The following is a 17977-nucleotide window of genomic DNA, read 5'->3' as shown; positions in this document are numbered from 1 at the left end:
CAGGCTTTGGGGACCAAGAAATGAATCAGGGAGCCCCCAGGAGTCCTCACAGCCCCAAATCCAGTGCATGTGGTATTTTTGGACTCAGTGAACGGAGGCTAAGGGGTACCCTGCATGACCTGGGGTCTGAAGGTGCCAGTCTACGGGGAGGCTTAGAATCCCTGAGCACTTCAGCTGTGCTGGAGGAAGCTGAGATATTTCCCTGCCTGTAAAAAAGCTGCCTACAGCTGCCCCTCCTTACACAAATGCGAAGGGATAGATATGGGGGTGTCAGACGGGCAGCCCAGGGCTCTTGGCGTGTGGAAGAGGCGCTGCCCAGCCCCCTCCCATGTGGTCTGGCAGGTGGGGAGGATCTCTTGCTGGTGGTATAGGTCCTGGGAGTTTGGGGCTGCCCCCTGGGGACTGGAGTGGCTGAGGAGGGTGGCATGGAAGGGTCAGGGGTAGGGAGCTTCAGGGAGTGGGGAGGGGAGGCTGCAGGCAGGAGGGTCTGTGAGGTCTCAGGCAGGTGAGAGGTTCCCATAGGCATGGCCAAGGCGGTAGCTGTGGTGGTGGCTGATGTGAGCAGGTGTCTGGCATCATAAATGTCAGTTTTATAATCAGCCCGGGCCACTCTCAAACAGGGGCCCTTGGAAGAAGATGCTGCTGGGAGATGGTCGAAGGCCCACGGTATTGACTCCGAAGCAAGGCTGTTGACCGCATGTGGGTAATGACTGCCCACCTTCCCGGAACCCCAGCCAGGCCTGTGTTCCAGGCACTCAGGGATAAGGGAGGGGAGAGGTGGAGGGGCACAGCTCCAGAGGCCTGGCAGAAGGGAGCCCAGGAGACATTCAGAGGCCCTGGGTGGGAAGCCAGGTTGCCTGGGGGACATCAGTTCACCTCTGTGTAAGCAGGGAGCCAGTGGGGACCTACATGGGTGAGACTGGGGCGATCCTGGCTGGGGAGGCTGGGCTCGGCCTGGCTGGACATTCCCCTTTGAGGTTTACCCACCCTAGGCTTTTGGGTCAGGGTCAGAGCAGAATCGGGGTGGGGGATGGAGCCTCTCCCGGAGGCAGGAGGGCCCCAGGAAGGAATCCCAGAGAAGCCCCTGAGGAGACTGGGTCTGCTCCAGCCCCAGGGCCTCTGTTTCCCATCCCCCATCCCATGTAGCTGTCCCTTGTCAGGACAGTGTCAGGCTGTGTGAGGTGCTGGTAGACACAGCTTTCAGGGAGGGCTGACATGGGGAGGGCCACCCTTAGGAAGGGATGGGTTGAGGACTGGCCCAGAACAGAGGCCCCCAGACCCCAGGCCATGGGCCAGGACCCGTTCTTGGCCTGTTAGGACCCGGGTCGCACAGCATGGGGGGAGCAGCAGTTGAGCAAACCCAGCTTCCTCTGTGTTTACAGCCGCTCCCCATCGTCTGCCTCATCGTCTGCGCTCCACATCCTGTCAGATCAGCGGCAGCGTGAGATTCTCATGGGAGCGTGAGCCCTATTGTGAACTGTGTGTGAGAGATGTAGGCTGCTCGCTCCTCATGAGAATCTAATGCCTGATGATCGGTCACTGTCTCCCATCACCCTTAGATAGGACCATCTAGCTGCAGGAAAACAAGCTCAGGACTCCCATGGATTCTACACTATGGTGAGTTGTAGAATTATTTCATTATATACTCTAATGTAATAATAATGGGAATAAAGTGGACGATATATGTCATGCACTTGAATCAGCCCCAAGCCATCCATCCCCTGGTCTGTGGAAAAACTGTCTGCCATGAAACCAGGTGCTAAAAAGCCTGGAGAATGCTGCCATGGAAGATCGGTTCCCGCAGCACCTCCAGCAAGGAATGCTGCGTCCCCCAGAGGCCTCGGGGCAAGGCCTGTGGGGTAGGCCCTGGGTCCTGTGCACCTGGAGGCAGGCACAGCTGGGGGACATGCCTGGAGGCTGCTGCATCCGTAGGTCATCGTGCTTGGCGGAGGGACACACCTGGAGGTCACCGTGCTGGCTGCAGGGCTGTCCAGGGAGTTGATGCCTTTCTGAGCTTATTCTTTTCTGGAAAATGGGAATAGCCAGGAGTCTGCCCTGGAAGATGGAGGGAACAAAGCTCCAAGGGCATCAGGGCCTGGTCCTGGGACTCTTCAGTCAAGGCCAGGGAGCCTGGACCTTGGCCAAGTCCTGGCTTGCTCCTCCTCTCCCTTCTACAGGCCTGGGGCTTCTCCCTCAATGAAGCTCGCGGGCACCGAGGCTTAGAAAAGCACACAGATTTATTGCATATCAATCTCATGTATAAATTCATTGGAGCATTGGAAAGATTACATTTGGTATACAGTCCTATTCTACAGCATTAACCTCAAAATCAGCTTCTCCTAGGCCTTCTCTTAAGGAAATGTCTCTACACAAGTACATTTGTCTTTATCACAAGCATCAGAATGAAATTTGCAAAGTTGTTCTTTGCATGACTTCCTACACTTCATGTCTCATTTCATTCTCCTCCCACAGCGATTTCCGTATTAATTGGGAACTGTGCCTCTTTTGTGTCGGCAGTTCAGGACTCCTAGTCTCGGACGTAGATCCTAATCACATATTCAATAAGTGCATCTACAGAATTTTCCTTTTAATAAAAATTTCACCAACAGACACGATAATGACCGCTACGCAGGAGTCATGCACAGTTTACTTATAAACAGAAGCAATGTACAATCAAGGGGGACATGGGGCGAGCGCCAGCCTCCTTCTCAATGGTCTTTTTAAACATTATATGAAAACCAGACATTTACATTTGATTTCTTTTTCAACACTGTACAGTTCTAAAAGAAAAAACAAAACAAAACAAAACTAAACCAAATCTATCATGTAACAATGGCAGAAGGTGGCGGGCGGCACAGGTCTGTGACTCTGCGAGGATTCTCTATATAGACCTTAAGGGACAAAGTCCGTATACACACACGCTTTAAATTACGATCCTGACACCAGGGCTCAGCATCCCTCGTGCTGAAAGAGAAGTGGCAATGCACGTGACGCCGAAGGCAATTGTTAGAATGACTTTTGTTCACAAGTGAATCGCACGTTTGGAAACTCAAGCTGCCTTTTATTTATTTATGTAGTTTTTTTTCCAAAAGTGGTGATACGAACCAGTGACAGAGAAGAACAAAACACACGCAAGTATGGAATGGAAGGAGCAGAGGAACTTTTCTTGGAAGAACGCAAGAATGTTTTCGTCACAGTATCACTCATTGCTACAGAGACACAGTTTCATGGCTTTTGATACCCGGCTGACCTCCACTGACCAGGAGCAGCTACGTCCTGGCATCCCTGGCTGGGAGGGGAGCCTTGCCCTCCCCCCCAAGGCTGCAGTGCAGGGGCGAGCTCTCCTCTCCCTCCCCCAGGACAGCACAGTGAATATAGCTCAGTAGGTTTCAGTCACTTGGGCAGGGGGACGGGACAGAGGAGCAGGAGACCACAATCCAGTGCTTCGAGGCTTCGAGTCTAAAATACGTGATATGTATTCAGGCAAGTGCTTTGCAGACGCTCACGGGGAAGCGGGGAAGGCAGAGGACACCAGGGCCCTTGGAATTTCCAGGGCTGGACTCTGGGGACATGGAGGTCTTGGCCAGTCAGGGTCTGGATGGGACAGCTGCATGCATGGCCTTGTAAAGGAAGGTCTCTCCAGCGGGGCAGTCTCTCGGGCCACACCATGCCCACCCCAGCCACTGCTCCACACCCCAGGGCCCCATGCAGGGTGCAGGGGATCATCCTTTGGGTTGGAGCCAGTGGCATCTTGGGTCCCCCTCATGAAGGGTCTGCCGGGCCCACAGAGCAGCCACCCCGTGGGCCCAACCTGGAGATGAGGGCAGGAACTGGTGGGGACGTCGGCTCGCTGGGGGCTGGGGTCTGAGGAGCAGCGTAGGGCAGGAGCGAGGAGGCCTCCTTCGGAATTTCCGTTTGGGGGATAGGGGTTGACAATCCAAGGAGTTAGCATTGGGGCAGCATTTAGGCTGAACGGAGGGGCCCTGGACCCCTGGCTTGCAGCCCTGACCCTGGCCACCTGGCCACAGACACAGCCAGTTGCCTTGTTGCGTCCCTGTCCATGCTACACAGCTACATGGGCCCCTTACGGTGTGGTGACAGTTGGAGGCCAGAATCTCTGAATTCTCACACCTGGGCCGGGCTCCCTGGCCCATGTCATCTCTGGGCACCAGCACTGCTGGGCAGAGCAAAGCTGGGAGGGCGAGGCTCGCTGGGGCCTGGGGCCACGCTAAGTGTCGGTGCCATGTTTTGGGGTGCACCAGCCCAGGAAATAAGTGCTGTCTTTGTCAGGGGCAGTAAGAACAGGGCCTTCTGAAAATGCCAAGTGCTGGGGCCTGGGGGCTGGATGCTCAGGAGAAACTGGGCTTGCTATCATTTTCAGGGGGAACAAAAATATATGACTTAAAACGTGCAACCAGGACTCTTGGGAAGGGTGGAAGGAAAGAGCGCTGAGAGAAGACAGGATCCTTAGGAAGACAGCTGAAAACAGCGGGATGGGACGGGATCCGGAGAGCAACGGTAAGGGTGGCCCTCATCGGTTCTGCTTCTGCCGAAAAGACACGCTGAGGGCTCCATCCGTCCGAACGTCCCACTTCAGAGAGATGGGGCCGTATTGCAAAAAAAAAAAAAGCACACACCTTACTCTTTCGCAGAAGAAATCATATAATTTGAGTTTACAGAAATGGGGTGTTTATGTCCGAGGTTGAATTTTTACAAGAATCCCATCTAGATCAAGGAAAACTGGAAATTCCTATGCGGTACCTGGTGGGTCTGACCCAGGGGATGTTGTGGAAACGCATAAGGAGGCCTGAATGTTGTGTTTGCAGATCCTGAATCCTTCCCGACACGCCGGCTGGCTCTTCTGCAGGCAGCTCCCCCGCTGCCCCGGGGGGGCCACCCAGGCCGCACGTGGCCCCAGCGCACGCACAGGTGGGTCTCGTCTTGTCAGATCTCGTCTTGTGCAGATCTGGCGTGGGAGGGTTCCCTTTCACTGTGATACATCAGGTCGAGCCTCCTGCAGGAACCTCCCCATGGCAAGTCTTCAGTGCAAGCCTGGACCGCCTGGCACCCACAGCGACGATTGTCTTTTGGCCTGGAGCAGCCAGGACATCTCCTGTCACCGCTGGGGACAGCTTGAGATGTCCACGCGTGACACAAACTCACACCAAGGCGGCTTGCACCACTCCTGTTTGTATTTACGCTCTTTTTTTTTTTTTTAAGGGCAACGTGGGCATTTTTTTTCTCTTCTTGTTGGGACACTATCATGATTTTTTCTTCCAAACAATACAAGAAATAAATAGAACACTTGTCTTAAATGCAAATGCAACTGAAACGCAAATTTAACAAAAACATATGATTGTCTGGTAAACGGCAGCAGGGACAGCAGGATTCATGGGGGGGACGGGGGTATTTGGCACATAAAAAATCGCCCCACTCCCACACGACACACAACCTTATTACACGGTTTTGGTCCTTCACCAGATACTTATATTAACATTATTTCTTCACAATAAGAATGTCTAATGCCAAAAATACTGTTAAGGAGGAAATAAAATAAGAAAAGAAATGAATTAGAAAAAATTACAAGTTATATACAGATTAAGGTAAATTCCATCAGGGAAAAAATTATTATTTGAAATTGGCCCCTATGGGAATAATTTAAAGCCCATCTAAGTGGGGAGGAAGTTGCATCCCAGGAGACAGAGGCGGCCGGGCCCCGGGGGTGGTGCTGTCTCTGCTCCTTGCGGCAGGTTCCCCCGACGCCCTTCCGTTCTCAAGCTGTGTCTCACCAAGAACACACAGGAAGAGTGGCGTGGTGACTGTGTTGTCCATCCGGAGTCTCAGGCACAGGTACGGCTTGGTGGCCCGGAGCCATCCGCTGGGATCGCTCCCCAGGGCAGCCACGTGGAGGACACCGGAGAGGCTGGGGTCAGGTGGGAGTTGGGAGACCCAGGACATGGCCAAGGCCCTGCCTTCAGAAGATGGCGGTGGGTTCCGGCGTGGGGTGGCCAAGGCAGGGACAGAGGAGGGAAGGAAGATGGGTGCCCGGCCACATCTCTGCACGGTGGACCCGAGCCATGGGCCCTCGACTTGCCCATACAATTGAGGGGTCTTAGGTGGGGGCCTGTGGATTCCTCTGAAGGCCACGTGGCGGCCCTGGCACCAATTCCATGTCACATGATGGCAGGCATGCTCCCCAGCCCAGCCTCGGGCAGGCCTGCAGCCCAGGGCACCCTGTCTAAGACTTCCTCAGCAGTCTGCACGGCTCGCGGGTGTGGTCCCATGCCTCTTGTTCTGCCTCGGGCACCCAGCGTCACCTTGGCGTATACAAATAGGGACAGAGATAGAAAATTTCTCCATTATCTACAGTATAAAGAACACACCCAGGCACAGTGCAGGTTCCCAGGCAGACTCGGGTTTGCAAATGAGCTCAAATTTCAAAGCAATGCAAAATTACTTTTAAAAAAACAATTTGCAAGTCATTTTTTGATTTTTAAAAAATACTGTCTATTTTTAAAACCACATGCTTAAATAGACTCTGTAGTCAATACGATTACCAAAAGGGTTATTCTTATCATTTCATTATAAAAATCATTTGAGTGATCTCTCTCTTTTGAGCACACCCGTCTATCCATTTCCTTCTGCGACCCCACGCAGGCACCCAGCAGTGGCCACCAGCTTCTGTCTCAGCGGAGCGTCCCCCTGTCCACGGGTTGATTCTGTGTCTCAGCGGAGCATCCACCTGCCCACTGACTGATTCTGCGAGGCAGCTCCGTTGGCTGTCTTTGGACAGCCGCCTGCGGGGCCATCACTGAACAGTGTTCTCAAGACCAATCCTTGGAGATGGTGAGATTCTACGGCTGCTTTAGGGACTTCCGGGGTCTGAACGTCCACTGGAAAAGTCGGAATGAAACATGTGGGTGGGGAGGATGCTGAGGAGTGGCCGCACGCAGGGACGGGGTTCTCCGGGGCCCCGTCCGCCTTCGTCCTCTGCGGCTGGTGCCCTCACTCTGGCCGCCGGCCCCGGCCGCCCAGCCCGTCAGAGATGGTTGATGGGGTGAAATGCTCCGGACTCCGACGCGGCTCCAGTGATGTCCAACCAAGCGTCCAAAGAGCCCTGGGAGGGGGCGTGGAGAGGAGCGTCTTCGGAAAGGGACAGCATCATTGCATATGCCTGGCGGGGAGGGGATGACACACACAGGACAGGCAGGTGAGCACGTGGGCAGGGCGGGCCGTCCCAGACAGGCAGCGCATGGGCGGGGCGGGCTGTTTCACACAGGCAGGTGAGCGTGCGGGCAGGACAGACCGTCCTGGGACGGCAGGGCCGAGCCTCGTCTGTTCCCAGCCTCCCGCGGCCCTGGCCTGGCTCAACCTCGTCCTGATCCACGGCGGGAAGAGGGAGCAAAAGGGACTAAGAGACCCAGATTCTCTCCACAGCCTGAAGAGGAAGACGTGAGCAGCCGTGACAGTGGGAGGGAGGAGGGCCACCCTCTGCTCCGAGTGATGCCAGGACACGGGGGTGCCAGGGCGGGGCCTCCTGTGTACACCAGCTCCCTGGGCTGCTTTGGGGTCCTCCCCCTCAAAGCCTCCTCTCCTTCCCACCCCTTCCCCCCAGGTTTTCTCCACTTGGCGATCAGCTACAGACACGTGTCTGGTCTAGGAGGGCCCTGGGAACTGGGGGTCAACAAGAGCCACCCCTGCCGAGGGCTGCCTGTTTTGGTGATCGTGGGGACACCAAAGAGCTGCCTCTGGGACAGGGACGTGCAGCATTTCTGGGCCGATGGGATTCTTAGGAAGTGCAAGTATGTTTCCAGGCATTAGCTCAAGGGACATCCTTCTGCCCCCAGCACAGGGCAGGTGGGGATGGGACTCGGGGAGCGGCGTCGTGTGCGGGTTAAGGAAGGTGGGGAAGCCCAACACTGTCCCACCCGAGTTAACACTCCAGACAGAATTAGTAAAAAGACAAAGACAGACACGCAGACGGCTTTTGCTGAGACCTGGGGCAGACCTGTTTCCTCTGGGAGGGCTGTAGAGAGCTGAGACCCCGAGTCCCTCCAGACTGGAGAGATGCGTGGGCAGGGCCCTGGGGCCACCTGCCCTAAGGAGAGAAGCCGAGAAGCACCTGGGGCCAACCCTGGCGCCCTTGCTGACCTCATAGCTCCAGCCGGGAAGCAGAGACCGCCTGGCTGGACCGCCTGGCTGTGGGAAAAGCCGGGACTGCAGGCCACTGGGGCCCAGCTCAGAGAGGGAGGGAGACGAAGGCGGCTGGGCGGGCCAGAAATCTGCTCACAGACCTTTCCCACTGAGGACCACAGGAAGGTGAGCTGCCCGTGTCCACGAGTGAGCTCCCTCATGAGGGTCCCGCCAGGGTCATCGGCTCTCAGCCCCTCCCCACTGCACCCCAGCTTGCGGGAGGGCGGTGGTCGCTGGGGCCTATCTGGAGGATGCAGCACGGGGGCGTTAGTAGTGATCAGAGCTTCCCCAGGCCTGGGAGGGCCACGGCGGGAGGTGAGTGCTGGCTGTCCCCTGGCTGAGGAGGCCAGGGGGGGTGGGGGCGGGGCTCTGGTGGGTACCTACCTGGTTCTTAGCCTGCCTGCACAGTGTATGTTTTAAAGTCTCAGAATCTAAGGTGGAATTAAGCACATCTTTAACTTCAAATGCTTCCTCAGCTGCTCTGCGGAGGTCCAGCCCCTTCCCAAAAGTCGGCATCGGCTCCAAAGCTAACAGACCGCCTTCATGGTCCTCAGCACACCTGCACCAATGACCGGGGAGAGGGAGGGCCTGCTGTTAGCAGCCTGGCCTTGGCCGCCTCTCTGATGCCGCAAGGCCTGCTCTGGGCCTGCATGCACACCACTGCATCCTGCCAGCCACATGCACAGGGAGACAGACACACGGACACACAGACGCCTGGACGGGAAGCCACACGGATGCAGGAGAGTGACGGACAGAGGTCAGGGAGGGGGTGAGTGCGTGCACACGCATCAGGCAGCAGGCAGGGGGCTCAGATCTTTCGAGTGGAGGGTGGAGAAGGAGGCTTCAATGCTCTAACACCCCAGGCAGCTCCGAGAGGCCCAGGGCTCCCTCTCCCGGGACTCAGGGGCAGCATCCAGGCTGGGGAGGAAACGCTACCTCCGAAGGGCCTCCCCAGGGGGATCTGGGAATGCTGGCAGTGTCGCCCAAGCCCGATACCGGCGGCGAACACTGAGGACATGGGGAAGTGGCTCTGGCCGGCACAGAATAGTGGGTGCTTGGCCCCTGTGCCCACGGCCCTCTAGGGGCTGCACGTGCTGTCCCAGGCTGACAGGCAGCTCTGCTGCAGGGCCGGGGGCCTCCTTGTCTGCTCAGTGCAGGAAAATGCTTTCCCCTCCACACTCTGCTTCCAGCCTCCACGGTCCATGGGGGTGGGTGGGGGGCTGAGAGCCCCTGACCCTGCTGCCCCTGGCTCAGCCTTGCCCTGGCCTGTGTGCAGGAGCCCCGAGGTGGCTGTGCTGGAGTAGGGGCTGAGCCTGGAATAGGCTCACAAGTGGTTGAAGAGGGAGGTCCCCCTCCTGATGGATGCCCACGTTCCCCCCTTGCCCCGTCCAGGAGCACATGGCTGCCCCCACCTTCGGGTGTGGTCGAAGCCCACGGCCAGGGAGGCGGGTGGTTCCTCATCCTCCTCGTCCTCATAGGTGGCCTGGGGTTCGGGTGCGGGGGACACCGTGTCGTCCTGCGACTTCCCGGCCAGGCTGTCCTCATCGTCCTCCTCCAGGTCATCGTCATCCTCCTCCTCCGCGTCCTCCTGCTTCTCGCTGGCTAGGCCTGGACACTGGGAGCTGCCATCCATGTCCTGCATCTCCGGCCTGAAATGACACAGGAGGAGATGGGCCAAGTTCAGGCGTCTCTCTCCTTGCCATGGACCCCCAAAGGCTGGTGACTCAGCTCTGCCCCCACTGCCTCCCCCAACGACCCTCAGTCCCCTTCCTGAGGGAGCTCCCACCGGTCCCTGGGCCCAGCCACTGACTCTGCAGAGTGAGAGGCACGGAGGCCTTGGGGCGATCCCAGGAGAGGAGGACAAGTGCTCAGGGTGGTGGGGGCGGGGCAAGGCCCAGCAGCAGGGGGCTGTTGTGGCCGTGAGGACACCAGGGCCAGGCGTCCTGTGGGGAAGCTGGTCCTGCACTGGTGCGGGGACTGGGCACTGCACGAGAGGCACCCTCAGGGCAGACTTTGGGGGGAAGGATTTCAGGCTGACAACTTGAGGACGTGAGCACTGGCCTGAGAGCCGGGAGCCCCGGAGGGCTCTCTGGGATCTGGAGAGTGAGGGCCCAAAGCCTGTTGTCAGCAGTCTGAAAGCACCAGGACAAGCTTGCTTCAGAGCCTGAGGGGACTCTCCTGCAGCCCAGGGCTCTCCTGACTTCCCCCAGGGTCACTGCAGCCTGGCAGGACCCCTCCACTCCGGTTCCTCAGTATTAAAAAAAAGAACAAAGTGTGCATGGGCGTGGCTGAGCGTTCTCATTTCTTTCAGGAAGAGCCACTGGAGTTTGGCTCATCTTCATGTTCATGGCCAAGAGCTGTGTCTTGGATGGGCTGGGCCCCAGGGGAGCCGAGGGCCCCTGGGCAGGTGCTGGACATGCTGGTAGACGGGCCCAAGCAAAGGGCAGGGCATGCAGTTCCTGGACTGCCCACGCCCAGAGCCCCAGGGCCACTCTTCCTTGTCCTCACTCTGCCTGGGGGCACTGCCCCCGCCGCCCTGGGAGGTACCCACAGTGCGGGGGAGATGCGGGAGTCCTGCTCTTGGCATCCAAGCAAGAAAGTGACAGCGTCTCCCAGTGACTGACCTCCATGTCTCAGACTCGCCTGTGTGCACAGGAACTGGGCTTGGGGAGGCCGTAATCTCCTGGCTCTCCACAGATGCCACGTCGCTGTCTCTTGTCTTTCTGCCTTCCAGGATGGACAGAACTCAGCAGGCTTCAGGACTTGAGGACAGTTCCTGGGTCCTGGTCACCATGTTGGGTGCTGGGAGCGTCTTGTACACACACCCATCTCCTCAGCCATGGAGCTGCTGGGATCTGGGTCCTGGTTCTCACCCTGGTTGTTGGTGAGGTGCCCTTGGGTGGGGTTGTCTTTGGGGCCTGTGCCCTCTTGATGACCTGAGGACATGCCCCTCCCTGTCCACTCTGAGGACGAGACGAGATGGCGCAGGGTGAGAGCCCAGGCTCATCACATGGGCATGTGCCGTGAGATCTCACCTGGTGGCCCCACGTGGGTTTGCATGGAATCCCCGCCAGCTGGGGGCAGGGGCTTTGCCCTCTTTATGTCTGCTGCACACCCCCGGTGCACAGAGTATTTGCTTTCCAGTGTTGGGGAGCAGAGTGTCCAGCTCGCACACAGAACAGGGCCTGGCGGCTGGTTCGGCTCCAGCAGGGAGGACAGTCAGTTTCCCAGAGCTGCCCAAACCAAACCCCACAGTATGGGGGCCTGAAGCAGCAGCTGTGGATGCCTTTATAGCTCTGAGGCCAGAAGTCCAAGAGCCAGGCAAGGGCAGGCCGGGTTCCTTCCGAGACTCTGGGGGAGAATCTGTCCCTGGCCTCTCTCCAGCTCCTGCTGCTGCTGGCCCTCCTTGGCCATCCTTGGCAACCCTTGGCCTTCTCTGGCTCTCCTAGGTGACCCTTGGCCCTCCTTGGCCATCCTTGGCGACTCTTGGCCCTCTTAGGTGGCTCTTGGCTGGGAGGCGCATCACCCCGACCTCCGTCTCCATTTTCCCTTGGCCTTCTCCTCCGCGTGTTTTTCTCCACGTTCTCCCTTTTGTCAAGGCTGTCAGTGCCGCTGGATTGGGGCCCACTCTACTCCAGTGTGGCCTCTGCTTAATCCCTCCTTAAAGACTTATCTCTGAAGCGAGTCCCATTCTGAAATACTGGGGGCTGGGACTTCCACCTGGGAATGTTGAGGGACATAATTCAACTCAGGGGTTCGCTGGGCTGCAGGACCAGGATACCCGACAGGCATGGATCCTTTCTGACGGCAGAGGGCAGGAGCTGGTTCCGCAGGAGGCCCAGGGAACGCCCTGCCACCCCACGGACTGGCTGCCTATGTCCATCTTGCCCTATTCTCATTTTCGACAGTGACGTGGCGGCTCTCAGGACAAGGCCAGTTGGACCTGGGGACCTTGCCTCTGCAGGATGGGCCTTCCGAAGGCCTGGGTCTGTGACCAGCTGTGCCCGTATGTTCTGAGGTGTTGAGAGCCTCCCTTGTTCCCATCCCTAGGGCTGTGAGGAGCAGGGCATGGTGGGCCTTGGCAAAGGCGATGGGAAGGCCCAGCCACACCTCTTTCTCCTGGAGACAGCCCTCTGTCCTGGTGGGTCTTCTGCAGTATGGCTGGGCTGCCACCCTAGCTTGGGGAATGGGGGCCTTGCTGTTCTCCAGGTGGTTCAGCCTCTGCACACACTCCTGGGCTCACCCTGGCAAGGATGTCATCGAAGAATCCTCGCTTGTTCCTCGCCTGGTCTTACTCTGGGAGCTGTAGTTTAGGGGATCGTGCCTGGGGACAGGGCTGTGGGGCATAGGTAAGGCCTGGCCCGTGGCGCTTACGGGTCTGACACGCAGCTGCAGGGAACACGAATAGCTCCCGTGCGGCTGTCTCAGCATGGCCAGAGCTGAGTTCCCTTCAGGCCATTGTTCCTGGAGCCCAGCGGGGAATGCAGGGACAACCTTGGGGCTGCAGAGCAGGTGGGGTTGCAGCAGGGTGGAGGTGAGGCTTTTGGGACCATGGCCCATGGCCAGCTTCTCCCCCTGACCCCTCCTCTGAGCCTGCCCTGGGCTCTGATGGAAGAAGATGCTGAGGGCCCTACAGGCGAGCTCACCTTCCTAGGAGGGCACAGATTTGGAATGTGGCTTTGCCAGAGCCAGTGTCCAATTGCCTCCTGTGTTTATTGCTTGGACGCCTCTTTCCAGGTACCCCCACTCTCCTAGAAGCAATGACAGGAAGACACAGCCCTGCCCTGGAGGAGCGGCTGGGCTCTTAGGGAGCCCGGGTTTCAGGGGGATTCTTCCTCACCTGCTGGAGGTGGTAGGGAGTGAGCTGGGCCCTGCAGGTACACAGCCTTAGACCACCCATGGCCAGTGAGATAAGAGCTCGGGCTCTGGCTCCAGGTTCTGGGCCTGAGGGAGGCACCTCACTTCTGTGGGCCTTGTTTTCCCTTCTGTAGAATCGGGATCACCCCTCAGGCCTCTTAGAGTTTGGAACATCTTCGGTTCTCTGCCAGCTGGCCTGGCTTTAGCTTTTACACGGGAAGCAGCTCTGCTAGGGTGTCTGAAGGCTCCCCCAGAGTAAGTGGGGCACATGGAGCCCTGATATCCCAGGTTGCACAGAGCATGCGCCAATATTCCTGGATCTGAGTTCCCCCATCGTTCTGCTGCTCTGTGTGTTTATATGCACATGCGCACATGCATGTACATGTGTCTCTATGTGTATGCACACGACTGTCCGTCACGCATGTGTACGTGCACACACTGTCCATAGCTGAGTTCCCTTCAGGCCATTGTTCCTGGAGCCCAGGAACAATGTGCACATGCATGTGTGTAGAGCTATGCAGATATGTTTATGCATGCACATGTTACGTACACATGTGTGTGCGTGTGTGTACGTGCATGCCTGTATTTGGGCACCTGCATGCACCTGCATATGTATACACATGTATACACATGTGCATCTCTGTGTGCATATGTGCATGTGAATGTGTACGTGTACACGGGGCATATACGTATGTGCATGTGTGTGTGTGCATGTGTATTACATGTGTACACATGTGTATGTGTGTGCATGTGTGTATTTCAAGGTGAAGCATTTTGGTTTGGAAACCTTTAGTGCCTCAGATTAAATCAAAATGTCCTCGAGTTTCAGAGGCACAGCTGAACTTATGGCCGGCTTGGTCATCTGGCTAGTGTTTTGCGCACATATCTGTTAACAGTGAGGTCAGTAAGCCCAGGGCTGCTTACTCTCATGACTCTCCAGGTAGAAGAACTGAGGCGGACAGCACAGCTTCCCCAGGTTCCCAGAGCCCGGGGGCCTCACCCTCTGTGGTGAGGTCCCCACTGTGCCTTTCTGGATGTGCCAGGGGCTGGTGCTGGGGTCCTCTGAGGGTGGCCATGCAGGGCTGTTGGCCGGGTCCAGACCTTGCCCAGCCCGAGAGAGTTTTCTTACCGTTTCTCTGTTCGCGTCGATGCTTGGTTCATCTCACTATTGGCAATAAAGTTTCTGATTTCTGAGAAATAAGAATCTTCTTTCTCGTCTAAAAGTGCGTGGTTGTCCGACTCTGAGGTGGGGGAGGAGGCGCTAGTCCCCAGGTGGTTCGTGAGGACCCCGGGGTGCTGGCTCACTGCGGAGGGAAGAGAGCGTCAGGCGGTGGCCTCTCGCTGAATCCCTCCCTCCATGGGGCAAACCAGGCGTGAACAGTGCACACTTGGGTGCTCTTAGGGAGGCAGGTTTCTTAGGGACACTGGAGAGCTCTGGGTTCTCTTGAATGACTACGGTTTGAGGGGTGCCTGTTGGCTTCCTGAGGTATCGTCTGTGGCCCTCTTCCCTGCCCGGTGCCCCCTCCCCTCCTCTTCCCCTCCCCCTCTGTGGGGCCTGCCCGTGTGGGTGCCCCACCTGGTGCGTTCTCATGCTCGTGCTTCTTGAGGTGCCGGTCCAGGTTGGTCTGCTGCCCGAAGCAGCGGTTGCACAGGTGGCATTTGAAGGGCTTCTCCTTGTTGTGGATGTTCCGGACGTGCCGCTGGAGGTTTGAAGAGATGCTGAAGGAGCGGTCGCAGTACTTACACCTGGAAGAGGCACACGCGCTCCTGAGCGCAGGCTCTGGCTCTGCCGGGTAGGGGGAAGGGAGCTCGTGTCCCTGCCCCGTGCCCCGTGCACAGCTTTGCCCCACCGTGTCCCGGAGGCTGCTGGATCTCCCAGCTGAGGAGCCAAAGACGTCCTGGGGAAGCTGTTCCTAGAAACAGCCCCGATTTCAAGAAGTAGGGGTTAAAGGGCCAGGCACAGTGGCTCACGCCTGTAATCCCAGCACTTTGGGAGGCCAAGGTGGGCAGATCACGAGGTCTGGAGATCAAGACCATCCTGGCTAACATGGTGAAACCCCGTCTCTACTAAAAAATACAAAATATTAGCCGGGCATGGTGGCGGCGCCTGTAGTCCCAGCTACTCGGGAGGCTGAGGCAGGAGAATGGTGTGACCCCGGGAGGTGGAGCTTGCAGTGAGCAGAGATTGCACCACTGCACTCCAGCCTGGGTGACAGAAAGAGACTCTGTCCCCCCCAAAAAAGCAGGGGTTCATTCGTCTACTGTTCTGTGGGTGGTGGATCCCCCCGGAGTGTGTCCCATGTCCCCTGGTCAGGCGGTGCCCCTGACCTTCCAGCGTCTCCCGCCCTCTGTTCTCTGGTTCTCCCTGGCCCCCAGGCCCCGGGGCTGGCAGGTGGGCTGCCGGAGGATGACGTGCTCCTTGCAGCCTCCGGAGGGCGGCCTTGCTCCATGTTAGGACACACGGCCGGCCAGTCTCCCAGGTGGAGGGTTCCACAGACCAGCACCCAGACCAGCTCCCTGTGACCTTCCTCCTCCAGCCCTCGAGGTGGCTGGGGGCCCCTGGGCAGGCCCCACCTCACTTGGAGCCTCAGTTTGCCAATCCATTCATGGAGGGCTTGGGGGCTGCCCTGGAGGTTGCTACCTGGTGGCTGCCTCCTCTGTTAAGGACACAAAGACCACACTGGCCCTTCTGGGCACTGCCAGCTCCGGGCTAGGGTTATCTTCACTCCCCCAGGGTGGGCAGGGCTGCGGCCAGCCTGTACCACGCACACCGGAAAGGTGGGTTGAGACCCCCTTCCCCCATCTGGCCTCCATGGCATCAGGCAGAGCAGGACTCTAACACCCTGAGCTTATCAGAGCAAGGCCTTTTGCTGCTGGAAAGTCGTCATAACGAGCGATCGAGGAGGGCTGTGTGTGGAGGCTCCCCCTCAGCATGGGGCTCTCGCCCTGGCAGCGACCTCCACAGCCACATGTGGTGACCCTGCAGGCAGGAAAAGGGAGGGTTGTTCTCTCTCAGTTTAGAGAGCGGGGCTGAGAGTTAGGGGGCCTGGGCAACATGTGCATTGAGCAGCAAGAAAATCACGCCTGAAACGAACAGGGGGAGCCGGGCATGAGCTAAGGAGGAACCCCACGAGCTCTGCAGAGGCACGTGCGCTGCCTCTGTGAAGACACAACCTCCTCCCCGGGGGGCACCCAGGGCGGGCAGGGCTGGCTTACTGACAGGCACCCGGCTGGGCTGGGCGACGGTGAAGGGAACCCTGACTGCTTGGTTTTCAGTTGCACGTGTGTGCTTGGCGTGTGCATGTGTGCCACGCCTGTGTGTGCACATTTGTGTGTGCTCTTGGCTATCAGAACGCCCGCAGGGGTGCTTATCTGATCCCAGAGGCACACACACTTGAACATTCTGTTTATATGATCATGCATTTTCATATTTTGAAAACAAAACAAGCTCCATGATGTCCATGGCACAGCACGCCGAAAGTCCATCCGCTGCGGCAGGATCCTGGCAGGGGGGCTTGGCAGCAGCCAGAGACCAGGCCAGGGCCTCTGCGGGAGCCTCTGTGGAGGCACCAGGACTGGGCAGGGTTTGTTCACTGGAAGGGGGTGTGGCTGTTCTAAGCACAGTGGCCTTCGTTCCCACAGAGGACAGGACTCCGAGAGGCCCCACCCCGCCCCGACTGGTGCTGGTAGCCGGCTCCAGTGCAGCATACGGGTCATGTGCCCTTGTCACATGGATGGGGACGTGCCTGGCGACACTTGGGAGTCCTGGCCTACCAGACCGGGAGGGGCTGTGTGGTTCAGCCTTCTCGGCGCGGTGCTGCCCTGTACAGGAGGGGCCTGGACTGGCGTTTGCTATCACAAAAGCCTGGCGAGGAGTCTGACCGCCATCAGCACACCCGCAGGGGCCTCCCCGAGGCAGGAAGCTTCTGTCTTGCACCTTCCGGGTGCTGCCGCCGGGCCCGGGAGCTCAGCATTCCCCACACGGAGGGGCTGTCGCCGTGAGAAACTGTCCTGGGAATCTCAGAGCCTGCGAGTCTCCCCAGCTCCCCAAGCTGCCTGGTAGAACCTAGGAAGTCTGTCTGATAATGGGTCCCCTAGAGAACGGAGGCAGTCCCGGGAGAGGGGCCCTCCTCTCCCACACCTGGCCACGGCATTTCCACGTCCACCCACTTCGCCCCCGGGGCTGCCCTAAGGCTTCGTCCACTCAGTTCCCGAATCTTCCAACTGTTGCCAGAGGTCAGGCTCACTCTGGCCTCTTCCACGGGAGACAGGCAAAGAACCATTTGTGATGGAAGTCCCTAAGCTCCCCCGAAGTGACCCTCAGCCTTCTCTGCTCCTGAACCCAGGGGCCCGGCCTGTGGGCTTCCCTGGGAGCCCCTGCTCCTCCCCAGGTCAGCTGAACTGCCTCCGGGTACCCAGGTCCCAGCCTCTCCTCCCGCAGCCCAGTGACAGGCAGTGCCCTGGCTTGTACCGGCCATCCACAAAGCCCGCCCTGGGCGGCGCTGCAGTCTTGTTTTACTCGGCCTGTGAACTCACGCAAGAGTAAGGTCGAGGATGGCACCCTCTCGGCAGCTGGGGCGGAGATGCTTGGGTGCCCCCCTACCCGACGTGTCCCACACAATCTCCGGGAAAGGAGGGATTTTACACCCCCGAATGCATTTTCTCACACCCCCCACCCTGATACATCCTTAGACTGGAATGGTGGTTCCCGGCCCTGGGACCACCCTGCTCTTGAGGCTGACAGACTGCCGAGAAAGGACACACTGGACCCTGCGTCTCCAGCCCACATGCAAAGCACCTGCCTGTCTGAGCATTCAGGCCCTGCCCAGCCAGAGGCTTCCCACCCAGTTGGGGCCATGTGCCCCTCTGGCACGTGGACGCAGCCCAGTCTGTCTGCCTGCCTGATTGTCTGCCTGCCAGTCTGCCT

The 17977-nt window shown here is 58.3% G+C and overlaps 1 protein-coding gene across 2 annotated transcripts in view; it reads right to left on the bottom strand.

The window, feature by feature from the left end:
• Window positions 1-5906: 5906 nt before the first annotated feature.
• The window catches only part of PRDM16 (PR domain containing 16), a 254352-nt gene continuing 242281 nt past the window's right edge, over window positions 5907-17977 (bottom strand). The window contains exons 12-17 of one of the 2 annotated variants that reach the window (XR_001003424.1): window positions 14627-14796; window positions 14180-14354; window positions 9606-9842; window positions 8578-8752; window positions 6743-7174; window positions 5907-6702 (exon numbers count right to left, since the gene is read on the bottom strand). Coding sequence is in view for 1 of the 2 variants with exons in the window: in XM_011956834.1 (XP_011812224.1) it covers window positions 7040-7117; window positions 8578-8752; window positions 9606-9842; window positions 14180-14354; window positions 14627-14796 (835 nt within the window). In the remaining variant the exon portion in view is untranslated. Of the gene's footprint in view, window positions 6703-6742; window positions 7175-8577; window positions 8753-9605; window positions 9843-14179; window positions 14355-14626; window positions 14797-17977 lie in introns of those variants that run through there. The other variant, XM_011956834.1, reaches the window with a different exon arrangement.

This window comes from Colobus angolensis, unplaced genomic scaffold, assembly GCF_000951035.1.
Source record: "Colobus angolensis palliatus isolate OR3802 unplaced genomic scaffold, Cang.pa_1.0 Scaffold426, whole genome shotgun sequence".
Lineage (NCBI taxonomy): Eukaryota > Metazoa > Chordata > Mammalia > Primates > Cercopithecidae > Colobus > Colobus angolensis.
Note: the sequence above shows the minus strand (reverse complement) of the source record. Positions and strands in the feature narration are given on the sequence as shown.